This window comes from Centrocercus urophasianus, unplaced genomic scaffold (assembly GCF_019232065.1).
Source record: "Centrocercus urophasianus isolate 14NV4802_14NV808 unplaced genomic scaffold, USGS_Curo_1.0 seq_10, whole genome shotgun sequence".
In the NCBI taxonomy this organism is placed as follows: domain Eukaryota; kingdom Metazoa; phylum Chordata; class Aves; order Galliformes; family Phasianidae; genus Centrocercus; species Centrocercus urophasianus.
In genome coordinates this window covers 44,331,166-44,348,514 of record NW_024884142.1, presented here as the reverse complement: position 1 = coordinate 44,348,514, position 17,349 = coordinate 44,331,166, and the positions used below count along the sequence as shown (strand labels likewise).

The 17,349-nt window shown below is 35.6% G+C and overlaps 1 protein-coding gene across 1 annotated transcript in view; it reads right to left on the bottom strand.

Annotated features, from left to right (window-relative positions):
* Positions 1-9,677: 9,677 nt before the first annotated feature.
* RNF217 (ring finger protein 217) overlaps positions 9,678-17,349 on the bottom strand; it is a 54,694-nt gene continuing 47,022 nt past the window's right edge. The window contains exons 5-7 of the mRNA XM_042818363.1: positions 14,115-14,186; positions 12,183-12,242; positions 9,678-11,036 (exon numbers count right to left, since the gene is read on the bottom strand). Of these exons, the coding sequence (XP_042674297.1) occupies positions 10,909-11,036; positions 12,183-12,242; positions 14,115-14,186 (260 nt within the window). The 3' untranslated portion in view covers positions 9,678-10,908. The remainder of the gene's footprint in view (positions 11,037-12,182; positions 12,243-14,114; positions 14,187-17,349) is intronic.

The window sequence follows — 17,349 nt, the reverse complement described above, 5'->3', positions numbered from 1 at the left end:
CTTGTATGAGGAAACAAAATGAGGTGCTGGTGAGAAAATAGCATGCTACAAAGTGGACAGGTTTCCACCACTTCAGAGCTTTGTCAATCCGTGTTTTATCTAGAAGCACCTCTGCCTGAAAAGCAGGATAGCGTTTTCCTCAGGAAGCAGGATGAGGGAGCCCATCCCCAGCATATCAGTACTGGAATCTACTTTGACATTTGCCCTGTCTAGTGACCTTCAATGACAGAAAGATGATAAAAGGCCAGACCAAGGTTCTAAGGAATTAAATATCCTACCTCTGACAGGAAGAGAAACCAGATGTCTGGGAAAGGAAGTGAGATAATGCAACCAAAGTTCCATGACCCAAGAATGGGTATTCTTTTGTTTAGTGGCCCACCACAAACATCTCTTGTAACTTGTTCTGCCTTGCCACATCAGGATTTACAATATCCTTTAGCAGGAGATTCCACCAATCTTTTACTGTTTGCATATTACCTCTTCTGTTACAGCTCCTGTTAGCCTCATTTGATGCTCCCTAGTTCATCTGATAAAGAAATACTGTCATTTTTGCTGTACTCAAATAGAGACCTATTAGAACCAAACCCAACTGTTCCAGCTGTGTCATTTCATTGGTGAAGAGCCGCCTTCTACTTTGCTGTTCATCATCAAAAAGCATTCATTTGATCATTGTTGCTTTCATGTTTACTCTCTCAGCCGTCAGCATTTTATTTACCTCTTTCTCCAGATTGCTTAGAAATAAGCTCAAGTGCAAAGCTCTCCAAACTGTCTGTGCAAGATTTAACTGGCATGCTCCCTTCACTGCAAGAGCTACTTACACCTACTCTGCTCATCTTCTGACCATAACAGCTACATTCTCCATGTTAGATTCTCTTCCTTAGCCTACATCTACTCCATTTCACCTAAAGAACTCCAACAAGTAGTTCTGCAAATCCAAACAGGCTACGTAAAAATGATTATTTACATGCATGCTTGCTGCTCCTGACAAGTAAACTTGATAGGCTGGAGAAGGCGCTCGCTTTTCCGAAGCATGACAACATTACCCACAGGACTGCTCATTTTTGTTTATAGTTCTATTCTCACTAAACAGTATTTCATGTATCCCACATTTCACTACACCAGTGCTTGGCTGTGCCGCTGAGCCAAACTCCTAAGCAAACACACAACAAATTAAAATAGATTGATTCAAAGTTTTTTGGAATGTTAATTTAATAATTAAAATTCAAATTTCATTTCTTGCAAGCTGACATAAATCCATCCATTTTCTAAGGAAAATGCATCTATTTCTGCAAAGGAGAAACTAGCTTTTAACTGCAGTTTCAGCTGTAAGTATATTTCTTTGGACTCCTGAGCATCCTTTAATTGCTGCAGATTGCATGCTAAACTTTCTACAGATAAGGAAACCCTGGTATGATGGCCTTGATATTTGGTTGCAAGTCTTGACTTTTTTGGAGGGGGGGGGCGCGGCCCCCCCGGAAATGGAGAGAAGGCAAAAAGACTTGCCATTGGCCAGAGACATCTAGCATGGAGTTCCATCTGTCTATTTCATGGCAGTGAACTTTATTTTCCTGCTTTATTTTCTACAAAAATGAAACGTAGATGATTGCACCACCTTGTCTTCTGTCTTGGCTGCTTGTACATAAACACACCAAACCTATTTTAAACTCAGCATTACAAAATCCCCAGCAAGTCAGACAAAACTTCACATCCACATAGTTAGTTAATTAGCATGGAAACTAAAATCAGTTCCTTTTTCTGAGAAAGGCACCTGGCTCAATTAACAGCTCACAAGTTTCAAGTTTACAGCCAGCTACAATAAAGTCTGCCTTCTCTAAAAACCTCACTGGAATATGGAGCTTTAGCATTCTACAGGGGAATGGGATAATTGGCACACAGTGTTTCTTTTTCTTCTTTTCCTCCTAGCATTTCAGCATCTTTATTAATAAAGTAAAATTGTGTTGCATATTAAGATACTTTAAAAAATGGAAACAGTAGCTCAGAGATAGAACCACATGGCTGGCCATATTTTGCATTTAAAAATATCCAAGAAATAATTCTTACTAAGTTTTAAAACACTGTATTAGTATCACATTAATCTTTGTGTTTATGAACACAAATACTCTGAAGTTTGTAATTCTATGTGATTTTTAAGAAGCTATTACTAACAATTATAAGTTTACACATTTATTTGTCAGCTGACCGACTAACATTTATGAAAAGAAATGTTCGAAGAAAAAAAAAGTGAAACAGACAGCTTTTCTCTTTTTCAAAACTTTATTAGGTAGACATTACTAGATGACATTGTAAAACCCCTTGTGTGCAAGTGAATGAACTCTACAATACATCTTCTCACAATTCATTAAATGCACAATCCCCCCACGGCTTCCAAACCTTAGTTTTAGGTTGGAGTGCATTCAAATGCTACTTTACATTCTTCTGTTTCACCATGGGGGAGCACTTCTTCAGTTTGTTAATAACAAGGGATTGGGATATCAGTGTAAGTGAAAGGAATGCTTTGAAAGGAAATGAAGAACCGTAAGTCCAGACTTAGGAACTTCACTCAATACGGACACCAGAATCGACGCATAGCTTTTTAAATTGAACTGCCTACCACAAGTGTGATTGTATTTAGCAAAGTGAAGCAGTACAGAGACATACCCACTACTGAATCCTAGTGAGGTAACATATTGAAAACAAACTGTTAAAAAATTCACTTACTTTCAAAAGGTCCTGTCCAGCAGGACGAACATTGGCAGAACAACTTCCCTTGTATCCATGCACGCACATGTGCATATACAGCCTGTGTCATCTATAGCTTTTTAAAGAACAGGATTTCAGTTATACATTCATCAGGACAAGTTTAAAATCATACATTACTATGGTAAATTCAACAGAGGATTTCAGTGAGCTGTTTCTAGACCTCCTAAACTAAAAGGCACTCTGAAAAGGGTAGCAAAACATAATCCTCACATTGACACAAACTGAAGCAGCCACAAAGGTATAATATGCAACAGGAATTATTGGTATAAATTTAACACAACAACTGGAATTATTTGTAAAATATTGCCCAGGACTACCAAACATCTCTGTCAAGTTACATCATGAAGACCCATTGATGCTATCCTATGCAACAAGCATAGTTATCAGCTAAAAGCAAAAGACATGTATCAGAAGAACTTAACAGCATTTTGGTTGCGTGCCTGCTGGTTTTAAGAGAGCAGAATGATACCCAAAGAGGTAATTTTTTGAAATAAACAGCAGCTCTTGGGAGTGATGAAGAATTTTGACATGGTGCCTCATATTCAGTGGGTTACAGAATGACATAGTTCATGCCTAAAAGTTGGAGGTAATACTGAAATAGAATCTAGTAGTATTTCATGATAATTAATTCAATATGACTGTATCAAATTCCCTACCACCAAAAACTTCAGATTTGAAAGCTGAATCCTGATTAAGCACTCATGTATGATGTGTTATGAAGAAGTGATACTCCAAGTGACAGCCATATTACTAATTAAGAACTCCAGCAGGAGAAAAGGCCTCTTAAGCAGTTCAGAAAAACTAATGAACTTCAAGCAAAAACGTCCAAGAAGATAATATTCTCATCTTCATCTTTTTCCTTTTTTCCTTCACAAATTCTTAGTGAAGGAAATTGAAAACAGTGAAAATGTTTTTATTATGAATCTACAATAAACAGATTTCCTAAACATTTGTCATCTAACACCCACCAGTTGTCAACTCTCAATTTCCTTCTGATAATTACCATTTTGTAGCTCCAATTTTTTCCCCTAAGAGTTCATATAATTGAAATTTTTTAATAAAGCTTTTCTTGGCACCTGATTCCAAATATACGGACAAAAGAAGAGGGAGCAATGCTAGCAATGAAAAGTCCATTAGAAAAATCTAGCTCACAGAAGCTAAAAGCTGCCCCATTCCCTGGGACAGTAATCCTAGAAAAACTCCACAGTATCCATTGGAAAGGTTTTCAAAGATGGAGAAATGAATGGTATTTTTGCAGATCATATATCTCCCCTTGAAGTAAAGGCCAAAACAGAGATCCCAGAGTTACTTCACTAGGATGCACCATCCACTCAGATGGACAAAACCATCAAGGTTCCTACCCCAGATGAATACCAGTTTGTATTAACGGGATACGTTAGCTCAAATTGGATATCACTGAAATACTGTTAAACTGCTCTGAATCCCAAAACACCCACAGTGCACCCCTGTGCCCCATGCTCCTCAGTACTTCCATCTTCACAAGCCTTGAAGACTGAAGGTGTACATACTACAACTGTAGCCTGACCTAAAAATTCAGTTGAATTCTTATTTCTGAAGAGAAGTATGTTCTTTTAGTAGTTGAAGATGCCTAGCTGATTACGCTGGAAGACCAAACTCATTCTGACAACACACATAAGATGCATTTCTGTAAAGTCTGAAGATGAATAGAGAGTTAGAAAAAACTGAAATGAGATGAAGATCAGTAGAATTACAATAAGCATGTCAAGTTAACGTCACTCTTGAAACAATAACTTGCTCACTAGCAATGTTCTTTGACCTTCTGAGCAAGCCAGTATTTAGTCCAGCTTAACAATCTGTGTGTAGACAGATTTCCTAACAGAAATACGTAACAGATATTGCTCTACTGGGGGAAAGTGGAGAACACTTTTCATTTGTTTCAAGCAATAAGGCACTTACACATTTAAAATTTCTCATTATATAAAACACACAATACCGGAATTCAAGTGATATTGCCTGCCTCCAGCTTTTATAGGCTTACTGTTAGTCATGCAGAAAGTTCTAACTGCTAATGCACATAGATTTTATGCAGCTCAAATGTGGAATTAGAGGTTTCTTTATTAATGAAACTGAATTTTGTCTAGCATTCTTCATCTGCCAGAAACAGCTAAACTAAAAAGGATGACCTGCCACTTTTCTAACCTTGCATCCCATTACTCACATTAAACTTAAGGGGAATTCTTGACACTAAAATAGAGAAAGAAATGGGAAAAGGAGAAAACTTCTCATCAACTCATTGAAAAACTAAGATGAAGTTCAGCTTTGACAGCCTCCTCAGAAGCAAAGAAGATATTTTCTCAGCAACCAGCACTAATTCTCATCTCAACCACAGGCAAGATAATTTTCAACTTAAATAATTTCCAACATATATCCTAAAGAGTTATTTAGACTCAGATGGTTCGTTCTGTAACAAAATGCTGCCCAATTGGAAAAAAAATGCAAAATTAAAAGCCATGAAGAAGAGACTTTGGTAGTTTGCATTTGAATAAATACAATAATCTTTTCTCAATATAGCTCAGCAAAATCTAATGGGATCATTTCCTAAGATGCAATTTTGTCTTCAACTATTTCCAGAAATCAGTTTCAGATTATAAAATCTGAAAGGAAAAGGAGTTAGAAATCAAGTGTATAATTATTGGAAATATGGTAAACATTTTATTATAAGATTGGTAAACAGTGATATGGAAAAATCTACACCTGTTCTTGTAATTTCAGGACATGAAACAGCATAATGTAAATTGATACCAAAGAACTCTTCATATTGCATTTTTATGCAAAAGGTAGTACATGAGTAAAAACTGATCTCCTTATCCACAACCTGCATAAGAATAGAAAAGTTCAGTTGGAAGGAACCTTCAGAATCCCAATTCCTGATTGCTTCAGAGCTAACCAAAACATACATCATGTTGTTGAGGGCATTGTCCAAATCCCTTGAACAGGCATAGATCATCAGCCACCTCTCAAAGAAGCCTGTTCCAGGGTTTGACCACCCTCATGTTGAAGACATGTTGCCTAATACCTCATCTTAAGACATGAAAGAAAAATATTTCTTGACTGTATCAGTGTTTTTACAAAACAGATTTAAAATACATGAAAAGCTTGTTTGGATTCTGTGAGTAGATTTTCATTCTAAAAATGAGGTAAACGTGGCACTGTATTAGTAATATCATGTTCAGTAACAGAAGAATAAAATTGCAACAATACTGTTTTATGTTTGTCAAGTTTTCAGCAAGATAAAACACTGAATGGGGCAAGCATGCAACAAGTTCAAGCAAGTATGTGCAAAATCCACTTTATACTAAAACCTAACAGTTTTTACATAGCTTTCTCCTCTCTGGACTTCAATCCATACAACACAGTTGAGATCTACCTTTCATGTTTTGATGAGTCAACTAAGCTCCAAACACAACTTCTTCCACACAGATATGCATTCTTAGATTAATTGCTATAACACCTGTTTTTAAATTAAAGGTATTGAGAAATGAACAATTTGAATTACTCTTAGAAATTTATGTGCTTTTTCTTGTTTTTTTTTTTTAACTAGGGAATAACTAATTAAACAAAATAACTAATTAAAGCCTGATATAAGTCATCACCAAAATCAAGCATGAAATTGAAGCACTGAAATCAAGCATGCACTGGTTTCATTAATTTCTCTATGTCATTTCAACATCAGGCTAAGAGCATCAGTGATTAGTTGCACTAAAGGAATAAGCACTCTGTTCCTTACTGGAGAACAAGTACAGATCCTAAACCCATAGGCACAGAGTATGGAAGAAACAGCAAGGAAGTTACACTCTCAAGTAACTGAAACAATCCACATTTGGTAGCTTGCTTTTTTAATTAAAAATAAAACACAAATAACTGTAGCAATGTGCCAGCTTCAGCAGTGACCACACTGCTAGTTTTGCAGCTGAATCAAGGCTCAGTTGTTTCTTTCATGCAGTAGTAGTACAAAAAGCTAGCAAATATACCAGCAGTGTTACTTTTTAAATACATGTGCCTTCTTAAGTTTATGCGTTAAGCCTGAAAAACATTAAACAGCTATAACTCCAATTCTTATACCATGCTTACATTTGTTGGAATTTTAAAATAGGTTATTTAACACTTTCTGTGGACGTTGTTTTTAACGCTACTGGTAAGTCAAATCATTAAGATCCCTCTCGTATTAAAAACTTACATTCATTCCCTGACTAATTGCTTTAGTAAGAATGCTATTTGGACAATCTTCCTTTATGATTCCTTTTGCATTTCAGAAATAAATCAAATTTTCAAGTAGCTGCATAATGGTTGTCAATTATGGCTGTTAACATACTTCTTAGTATTTTGGAATACCAAAGAATTTTGGCCCAATACTGTGCTGGCATAAAATGCGTACAAATTCCCTGATTTAAAAGGGCTAAGGCTGATTTCAGGAGCAGACCCGCTACAAAATTAGAAGATATGAAGAGATTCTCTCTCTAGTTTCCTTCTGTATAATTCCTTTCACTAGCAAAACAAACAGAGGTGAATATAGATTATAAAATAACAGTAATCCATGGTTCTCCTGTACAACTTGGCACTATACCGTAATTATCATACCAAGAATTATGACTGATGCAATGTCTGCTCAGGAACAAAACTACCACAACTAATTAAAAAAAAAAAAAAAAAAAAAAGCTCATTGTCTGCATGGCAAATTGTTTGGCTACTGATCATGAAATGGTTTCTCAGATCTAAAAGGCAAGAGAAACCATTCTATCACTGGAGAATTTGTAATCTCTCACAGAATTATTGTTCTTTCTACATACCACTGAATGTCACACAGGCTAATTAATATTTTTAATAAGTACAACTTTACATTGGTCAAAACCAATAAATATATGTAAATAATAAAAAAAGTTATCATACCAGGAAGAGTTATGAAGTAAGCAGTAGTAACAACAACAACAAAAAAAAAAATACTCCCTTTCATATACATTTGCACTGCCCCAAAGACAAAAGATCAAAGTGCACTGTATTTTAATGACATCTGAAAGATTACGAGTAGACTGCTTATGAAGGTGGTAAAAATTGAAAACAATTTTTTTTTTTTTTGTGCAGAACTAAAATCGATGGGTCTTTCAGAGCACAGGGCTACTCCAAACTGCACTTCTGACACTCACTTCTATCCAACCCAGTTTCCTACTCTCAATGTCAAATATATTTACAAAAAACAACCATACAATTATTTTCCAGTTACGTATCCTGAGCGAGCTCTTTCAATACACAACTACACTCACAAAGTCCACAGCAGGCAAAAAAAAGACCTTGCCACAGACATGGTTAAGAGCCCTGAAACTTGACCCAGTTAATAAAATCTCAAAAGCAGAAAAGCAGCATGGAGCAAAAGGAGGAAGAAAAAAAAAAAAGAATGAAAAACCAAAACCAGAACTCAATAGATCTGCACACAAAAAAAAAAAAAAAAAACAAACCAAAAAAGGCATTTATTTGGCTATACAGACTTAACTCAGCATATAGAGCACATACCTGGAGTGGCCAGTTTGAAGGCATAACTGGAAACTGTGAAGGGTTCTAGCAGCTCAAACTATGCCATATTAACCTGAAAATAGCTGATCTGGAAACAGGAGCTAACTTGAAGACATGAAATACATGGAAGTGTAGAGTGACACAATACTAGAACAACTCTTGTTACTTCAGTCTCATCTGAAGACCAAGATCAAGACAGACATTTTAGCTGTAGTGGGTATAATTACTGACAGGTCCTAAAAAGATAGCAAAGAAGTCCACAAAGGCCCCATGCTGCAGCAAAGGCCAGCACTGCTGAAGCTGTGCACCTCCATCCAGGTTATTCAAATTCAGGGAGAGACGACAGGTCAAAGTGAAAAAGCAGCTTCAGCCTGAATTGCAAGCAGTCTCTTGCAACTGGCACAACCCAGAGACCTGCCCAAGCAGAAGCCAGCAAAGCTCTGCTTAGCCTGGAGCCTCTGCAGGGCATGCAGCTCTGATCAAGTGCAAAAGAGCCTCAATACATTAACATAAAAATTTCCAGACAGCTTAGAAATTCAGCTCACTTAGAACAGATTTAAGCACTTAATCTGAATACAGATACTGATGAGCAAGCAATTCTTAGAAGAATAAATAATCCTGAATATGGTGAATGCAATGTGGATACTCGGCATATAGCAACATCCACCTTAGCAGGTTAATCAGACTGTCTGATGATATTTCCTGCTAATGAAGATGTAATAGAAGAGTCTGATGGTTTCAGACTTAAGAGCACAGTTAAAAAAGCCAAAATATCATTAGGTCCTGAAAGAAGAACATCTTTTACGTTTCTTACACAGTTCACCCAATTTCCTTAAAAAAATTAATGACTGTAAAATAAATGACATGACTTTGATGTAATGTAACATTTCCTATAATGAGAATAGTTGTGTAAAATTTACATTTCAATGGATGAAGTCACTGGGTTAGATTTTACATTTCAACTGGCTGTACTATATAATGTTAATGAAAAATTGTTTGTTACATATTATTCAAATGGCCATATTTTTATATGGATAGAAAGACTTCAGTATTCTTACTCTGCCTGGCTCCTGCATTTTTTTTCCTTATCTACAGAGAAAAGCAAATATTGTCATTCCTACCTTTTTCTCTACAGAGAAATGGAGATTGGACTCTCTCATCTTAAAATATGGTCAAATATGCCTAGTTTTGCTGCATGTAAAAAAAAAAAAATGAAGAACCACTTTCATTTAATCTGTTCTGATAAAATCCAAATGGTCTGAATGAAATTATAATGTAGGAGTTGAGACGTATGCTTTTCCCTCCACTCATAACATTCTTCTTGAAAGTAAAATAAATGCAGATCTATTTCTTTCCTTTATGCTCATTATTCTAGCATTTTAATTTCAGATCTTACTGAACTCAGAAACTGAAAATAGTGAACAGAAGAGAAAATACAGCTAAGACAACTGCAAGAGTATCTCACATAGTTTATAAGGAAACAGGAAAAGAAAGGAAATTAACACACTGTATAGTTACAGATAATCTCAAGTACTAAAACATTCTCAAGTGGAATAGTTTGACATGGTATTACAGACTGTATTGCAAAATGAAATCTATTTATATATATAAATGCATCTCTCACTCTCTGAGGTCTGAAATTTTCTAAATAATACAAAAATATTTTCATTATTTGACATTTAAACAAAGGAATAAGAATCCCTGAGTAAGCCAAAGACAACTGATATGTATGGCCTCAGAAAACACTCAAAACCAAGACTTGATTTTAAGGCAGCTTCCTACCTGCAGATAAAACAGAACTAGAAAAGTGATGTGTTACAGAAGAAGAAATCTAATTAGCAGGTGCATTTGCATTGAGAATAGTATTTGAACTTTACTTCTAAATGTCATTGCTTCCCAGCTTAATTAACACATCTTACAAAGGTACTATTTCAACTGACAGGACAACAGGGTTAACACGCCCTTAAATTCAAACAAAAAATTAAGTACTGCTGACTGTTACAGTATGCTTGTGTTCACGGTTTCAACAAGAGGAAAAAAAAAATAACAAGGAAACAAAACCAGAAGCTGTCTGAAAAGACACATACTAGCCAACTATGGTCAACTGATATTTGTGTTTGCAAATAAACAGAATTCATCAGTTCTTCCACTGAGGCTTTGAAGTCAGAGTGAGTATCTTATAACAACTGAGTATTATGTTGGCAGGGAAGTGGACTGTTTACTTAAAAGTTACAACTCGATTCAGGTGTAATAACTTTCGGAGAAGGAGGTACAAAGTAAACCCTCTCAAAAGATACACTATTTCTGAGTGTTAATTTTGAAGTCTGTAGACTTAGGGCACTGATTATCTCCCTTTCCCCTCTCCCACATAAATATGCACCTATATATACACATATGTGTCTTCAAACATTCAAAAAGTACCTTCACACTACAAATCTAATCTTCAAGATCACAGCTCTTTTTAATGTAAGTAGGTATTTTTCTAATTTTCTTACTTTGGTATATCACTGTTAACACAACTTCATTATTTTCTTTTAAGTTGTATTTGTACGATACATTTGGATTATAATTAAAAATGAAAAACTGAATCTCAACTCCAAATTACATTGCCCTTGTAGTGATGTGATGAGAAAGAAGTCCAGTGACGAACAGAGGTACTCTGAAGCTCAGGAATAAAGGCCATGGATTGTTATTCTCTTCAGATCTGTTACACACCAGGAACAGTGACACTGGAAGTAGAGAATAAGAATGAAATGGTCTCCTAATAATTAACGATCACTTCCTTTACCCAGAATTCATACATCTTCTTCATGAAACGCCAGTGGATGCTCTAAGACTTACGTAGGCTACTTACAAAGCAAATGTACATGCTATTTAGGTTATAGGATTTCATTAAGTCAATCTTGCACACACCCTAGTGTGTAGACTATGTACTATATGCTAGTTCAGAACAGAAGAACAGGTCTCCAGCTTCTCTTCAAATTCATTTCCTTCTATGTTCTGTGTCACATTTCAGTGGATATCAATGGCCTGTTTTGTCTCAAGTTACTTCTTGTTATCTAAACCCTTGAAATCTTCTCTTGTACTGAGAAAGGTTCAAAATGCTCTACTCATCTGGCAAATGCCAATTTCTAATCAATATTAATGGACTTCCAAAAATTAAATACAAAAGGAAAACCAACCAGCATATTTGTAAGTATCATGAAGTTTCAACAATAGTAAGAATATTTCTGAGGCACTGTTATTTGGCTGTGGCAATCCATGCTGCACAAACGCAATCTGAACTCTTGCTCTCTAGTAGGACAACTCAGAAGATAACCAGCTGTCATATTCTGGCATGTGATGGGATTTTGGTATGCTGAACAGAATGCTGTGTGATGGAAGTTATTTACAGAAGTAGTATTTAATACCAAAAGTAGTATGCTCAGTACACAGTAAGAGTCCAAACACTTCTAAGCATTTCCCCCTTAAAGGCGAACACTGAAGTTAAACGGAACATGTTAGCAGTTACATGATTTCTTCACAGGCCAAATCGGTAGTAGAGTTGTGGCTAAAATACAGACTTTGATTGTCTAGTTCAGGAACTTAGACTTAAATCTTTCAAAAAAACCCCTTCAAGGTAATAATAGAAAAAATATTTTAAAAGCAGCAGTCAGGGGACCCATCCTGTTCAGAGTGCACCAGAGCAAAGAGGCTTTCTGGTCTGCAGTAGTGTTTCAGCTGAGAGAAGATGCAGGAGATCCCCCACTCTTCTTCCAGGGCGATGGCTGTGATGCCGTTACCAGCACTGTATTGCTCTGTTGCACAAATCGTGTATAGTCCTTTGCAGGACCAGCTCAGTTCAGTGAGTATGGCCCATCCTTACCAGGGCATACCTGTCCGTGACCTCTTCCTCTGCTTTTTACAAAGGCAATAGATAGGAAACACAAATAAACCTGTCAAAATAAGAAAATAAGAAAAAGGCATAAAAAAAAAAATGCAACGTGTTCTTTCTTTATATGTGGAGAGTATTAAGACACAGCTCTGTATATCTCAAGAAAGTTTAGAGGAGGAATTTGGACAAGCAGATAAAACCTAGCCTGCAACAGTCTCTTTGGCAATCAGTTAAGTTACACTTTCTCTTGCTTAAATTACAACAAAATTCCTGCTAACCCCTCTCCCATCTCTGACAAACTAATTCCTGAGCCAAGCTTTATTTTGTATAAGATACAAACGAAAAACTTTTAACAGTACTTTGGAAATTCTCAGACCTAAATACAATCTTGCTTCCATAAACATGTAACATGCAAATCTAAAAGCTAAGAAATATCTACTTAACATACTTAATTCAGGGTTCATATCTTCTTCAGCAGACTACCAATTCTAAAAATTCTCTTAATCTTTAATTGAGCCATTATAACATGCAACAAAAGCTTTACATTTTTACATATTTACATATATTATATACAAAAATAAAAATATTTATAATATATAATTTTTGTTTTTCAAATGTCCTTATCTATTGAGAAGCAACACCAAATGTTTATCCTTGCCCAGACAACGATCTATTTGTTTTTAAGAAGCCTTTTGAGAAAAAGAAGCTGTAAATGATTGAACAAATTTATAAAAATCCCAAAACGCAGATTTATTCATGTAAGAAAATTGTCTGTTAGATGTACTCTCTCTTTCTCTCTCTCTCTCTCTCTCTCTCAAAAAAAAGTACCTCCTCCTTTCTCTTACCACCAGCAGACTGAAAATGTGCAGATTTACTTCCCAAACACCACTACAGTAATAACAAATTGCAAAAGGCTACTTTTGCAATGTCCTTGTTTTGCTGAACCACCTTGTAACTGGTGTAAAATGGTTAAGTACGATATTGAGATTACTTTAACAGTTGTGTTGGCCGTAAATATTGTTGCAATCACCTCAAAACCAAATCTTTCTTATAAATAATACTTTTGGACTACTCAAGCTGCTTTTCCTGATTGTCTCTTATCTGGCTATGCCCAGGATGGGACTTTAACAGCAGACGGGGTATTACTGCTACTGCATTAGAACAGTTTTGCAGTAATATAATTTTTAAGGCATTTTTACTTTTCTCCCCAGCACTTATTATCTCAGATCACTAGAGCAAAGTACACTTTACGGGCTTTAGAAGTATTGGCAAAATAATATTTTTATTTTTATGGCTTATTTCTAAAGCAGAAATTACTAAAACAGGGCAAAGAGTACAGTTGCTAGAGTAACTGTACTCGCAATAAATACAACCACATTAACAGAGCTTTGAAACTATATCACATTAGTTTATGGTTCATCTTTTTGTGATGGAATTCAGTTTGGCAGTCCGTGCATTAAATCAGACTGAGATTGACTCAGCCTAATTCACTGCTTTTTTTTTTTTTCCTTCTTACTGTTGTTTCATCATCAAGATGGAGGGATACTGGGACTATAGCTGGCGCCTCCAAAATTTTGCCATGCATGTGGCCAAGATATTATAACTGTGATCCACTGAGGTGGCGAAAGGGAGGGCACAAGTTAGACTGCTCAAGCCCTTTCGGTATTTTAACTATATTAAAGACTTAGTTTCGAAAAAGCCTTAACCAAATAATTGCAAAATATGAAATAAAGCCAATAGGCATGAAATGCAAGGAAGAAAAAGATTCTAAAGACAAGCCATTTAAAAAATTGCATGTGCTTCATAATAGAAACGTATCTAAGAAATGTCTGTCTGATCTGAGACTGTCTCTTAGAAACAAACCTACCGAGATGCTAAAGTCATACAGAAAGTCACTGCAAAAATCAGACCCAACCATTTATATTATTCTTACCTACTACAACAGCTACGGCTCCCAGTGCCAGTCCCAGAATCAGTATTAGGGGTGTGATGAGTAGCTTTCCAGCTGAAACAGATAATTCATGAACAATTCAAATTAAGCATTCTATTTTTCCCTTTTGAGTAATCCACAAATATTTGTATATCTGACCTCTCACAAGGTCAGATTATTTTTTATACTTGCTACAATCCCTATTTGTAAAGTCACTGTACAAATTCAGACAGGAGTTATCTATATTTTTCTCTGCTCTCTCCACCCACTACGACTGAGCACAGCTCATTTTGTACATTAACAGTTAACTTGCATTTATTTCTATTCTGGAATCCCTTAGGCATTGTGACAGGAACATGATGTATATCAAGCTACTATCCTCTGGCACCTCCAACATCCTACAGTACAACAACCCCAGAAAGAAGCCAAGCAAACCAACATCTTTAAGAGCTTAGATTGGCTCAAGGTGATGAGATCAGCTGGTTTCTACAGATGTTTTTTCAGACTTTAAAAAGCTGTACAAAAGAAGCATGTTTACATAACTTGAGTTTATAATCTGTAGAACTGCAGGGAAGCAAGGCAGGATACCCTCTGAAACACATAAGCCAAAGCTGAACTTTGAATCCAAATTATTTTTCTTGTGTTTAATACTTTAAACTGAACAGCAGAATCTCTCACTGAGTTGGCTGGATAGCTATTTCAAAGAAGTCAGTCACCTCAGAAGTGTGAAAACACAGCAGGGTAGGCATGCTTACTAATGCACCAGCTGTTTCAACACGGATTTGAAATCAAGCAATTCTCTACATTAAGCATATGTTTGAAAGATTACTTCTCGAACGAGAGGAAAAGTGAGTTCATTATCTCTCTCTTCTCTGCCCTTCCCTCTCTCAAGCCACTTGTATCAGATTTCAATAAATGGATTACTTCATTCAACAATGATGTAAATCTCTCCATAACCTTAGCCACTAATTTGGGCAGCAGAAAGGAAAAATGAGATATTTTGGAAGCATTTGCAGTGGTTAAATGAATCAGTCCCTTTCATGCTTTTCTTTTGATAGCTTTTAAATTTCACAGGAGTGTTGTGAGTAGGAAACATTAATTCCTAGAAGAAAAAGTTGGCAAGTACTGTTGGTATTACTCTAGTTGCTAGGCACCCTAATGGCAGACCTTCCCGAGATTCCACTGCACTGCATTCTGTAAACACAGAAGTTGTCATTGCCTTAAATAAGTTATTCAAGTACAGGAAGGAATGTAGAGTGATGTAAAAACCTCAAAGAAAAAAATGACAAAAACAATCTTAAAGATTACTTCAAAATTGTTAAAGCTCTGGTAAAGCTTACAGAATTCTGTTTTGATTATAAGCTTTCTATGTGCTAAGTCATGTAATTTGAATGTTAAAAGATTGTGGCATGTTTGGTACGAAACTACTAAACTTAATCTACTGAATTGGTGATAAAGTACACACCAACAGAATCTGCAGAATGGTTAAGCTGTTTGTTTTTTTTAAAACAGAGTGACTTCTTTGCCACATAAAGAATGTTTTCAAAGCTAATTCAGTTTAAGAACTTGCGTATTTACATTTGACAAACTAACTTAAAGCAGCAATAAAGCATGAATGTTTGTCTTTGCCCTTCTGCCTGTGAATATGAAACTGAGTACTGTGTAGTTTATTAGTTACAAGATCTTACAGGATAGAGACCTTTCATCATCATGGGACAACCAGTTCACTAGCTCTATCTCCCTTTATTTATCAATGCGTTCTTCCTAAAGGTTAAACTTCAAAAATGAAACAAAATTCCTTTTCTACTTAGATATCTATTGCATTTAAGTCCTTAATTCTATTTTTTACAAAGGTAAAGATAAAAGAACAAGTTAACATAAGGCAAGCAAGACACACAAATCACTAAAGGCTAGGAGTATAAACATCACCAATCACTGCAAAGCAGCAGATACCTATCTTTTACTCAAATAATCTTCTATTAAGATGGCATAAAACAAATACATAAAATACTGTTTTCTATGTCTAAATTGCTTTCTATTCAAATACAGTTTGACATATACCATTCATTACCATGTGTAGGACTATGAGGCTCAGAGAGAGAGTCATGACACACTAATTTGTTGTCCTATTCCTGCTAGCTCCAAGATCACTAGCAAATGTAAACCTTGTCCAAGAGTAGAATAAAACCTTTGACTGCCTGTCTAGGTTATGATAGTCATTTCTGGTAATGCCCAAAGTTAGTTTTTAAGGATAATTGCATACATTGTTGCCAGTAAAAGGCTAAAAATTTTTTTTTTTAAATTCTAACCAAAATAATAGCAGACAATTTCTCCACAGACTTCACAACGTGAAGATTTAGTTATTTGTAGTAAAGTAGTAACCATATTTGCAATGTTTTGGAGAAGTTTCATTAGTTTTGATATACAGAATCTGATTCTTCTACAAAAAAGGGAAAAATTATTTCCCTAAGCATTTTTTTGCATAACTTTGGTTTGGCTGTGGGTTTTTGTGTTTGTTTTTTTTGTTGTTGTTGTTTGTTTGTTTGTTTTTGAGGGGAGTTAATATTTACAAATCTCATTAAAGAATTCTTCGTCATTCTAAGAAATTCATATACTAGCTTTAGAAAACAAATTCAGTCACTTAGGATATGGAAACATAGTCTATTTGTGTATATATAATTAAGTAGACATTACAAGTGTCTACTTACAAATCTGAAGAGTCACATCTACGTAGTTTAAATGCTAATACAAGTTTGCATCTCTTTAAGAAGTCCAGTCAAACGTGCATAGGCGACTTTGTACAAGTCAAAGCAACTGTGAAGTTGATAATGAAGACTGGATCCTCAAAATGCATGCTTCCTTCCACAGTGCTCAAAACTATGCACAAAGTGCATCTTGCACTCCATGTTGGGACAGCAGTACGTGTCAATCAGATATAAAAATGTGCTGCTTTCAAAATCCTGTTTGAGACACTACTCACCACGCACAGAATTTCTTGTTTAATTACATCTTGTCTTTTTGTGCATCCATGTAGTAAGCATGTAGCAATTGATTCTGAACATGATTCACCCAATTCAATGGCACTTAAATGGCACCTTAAATGTAAGACAGCTAAATGTTGTTTTTCCTTCCTGTGGTCAATAATCAAATCAACACAAATCAATTCATCACTAACTCAAGTTGCAATCAAACATTCTGCTTCCAACAACTGAACCAAAAGGAATCTAATCAGCATGAG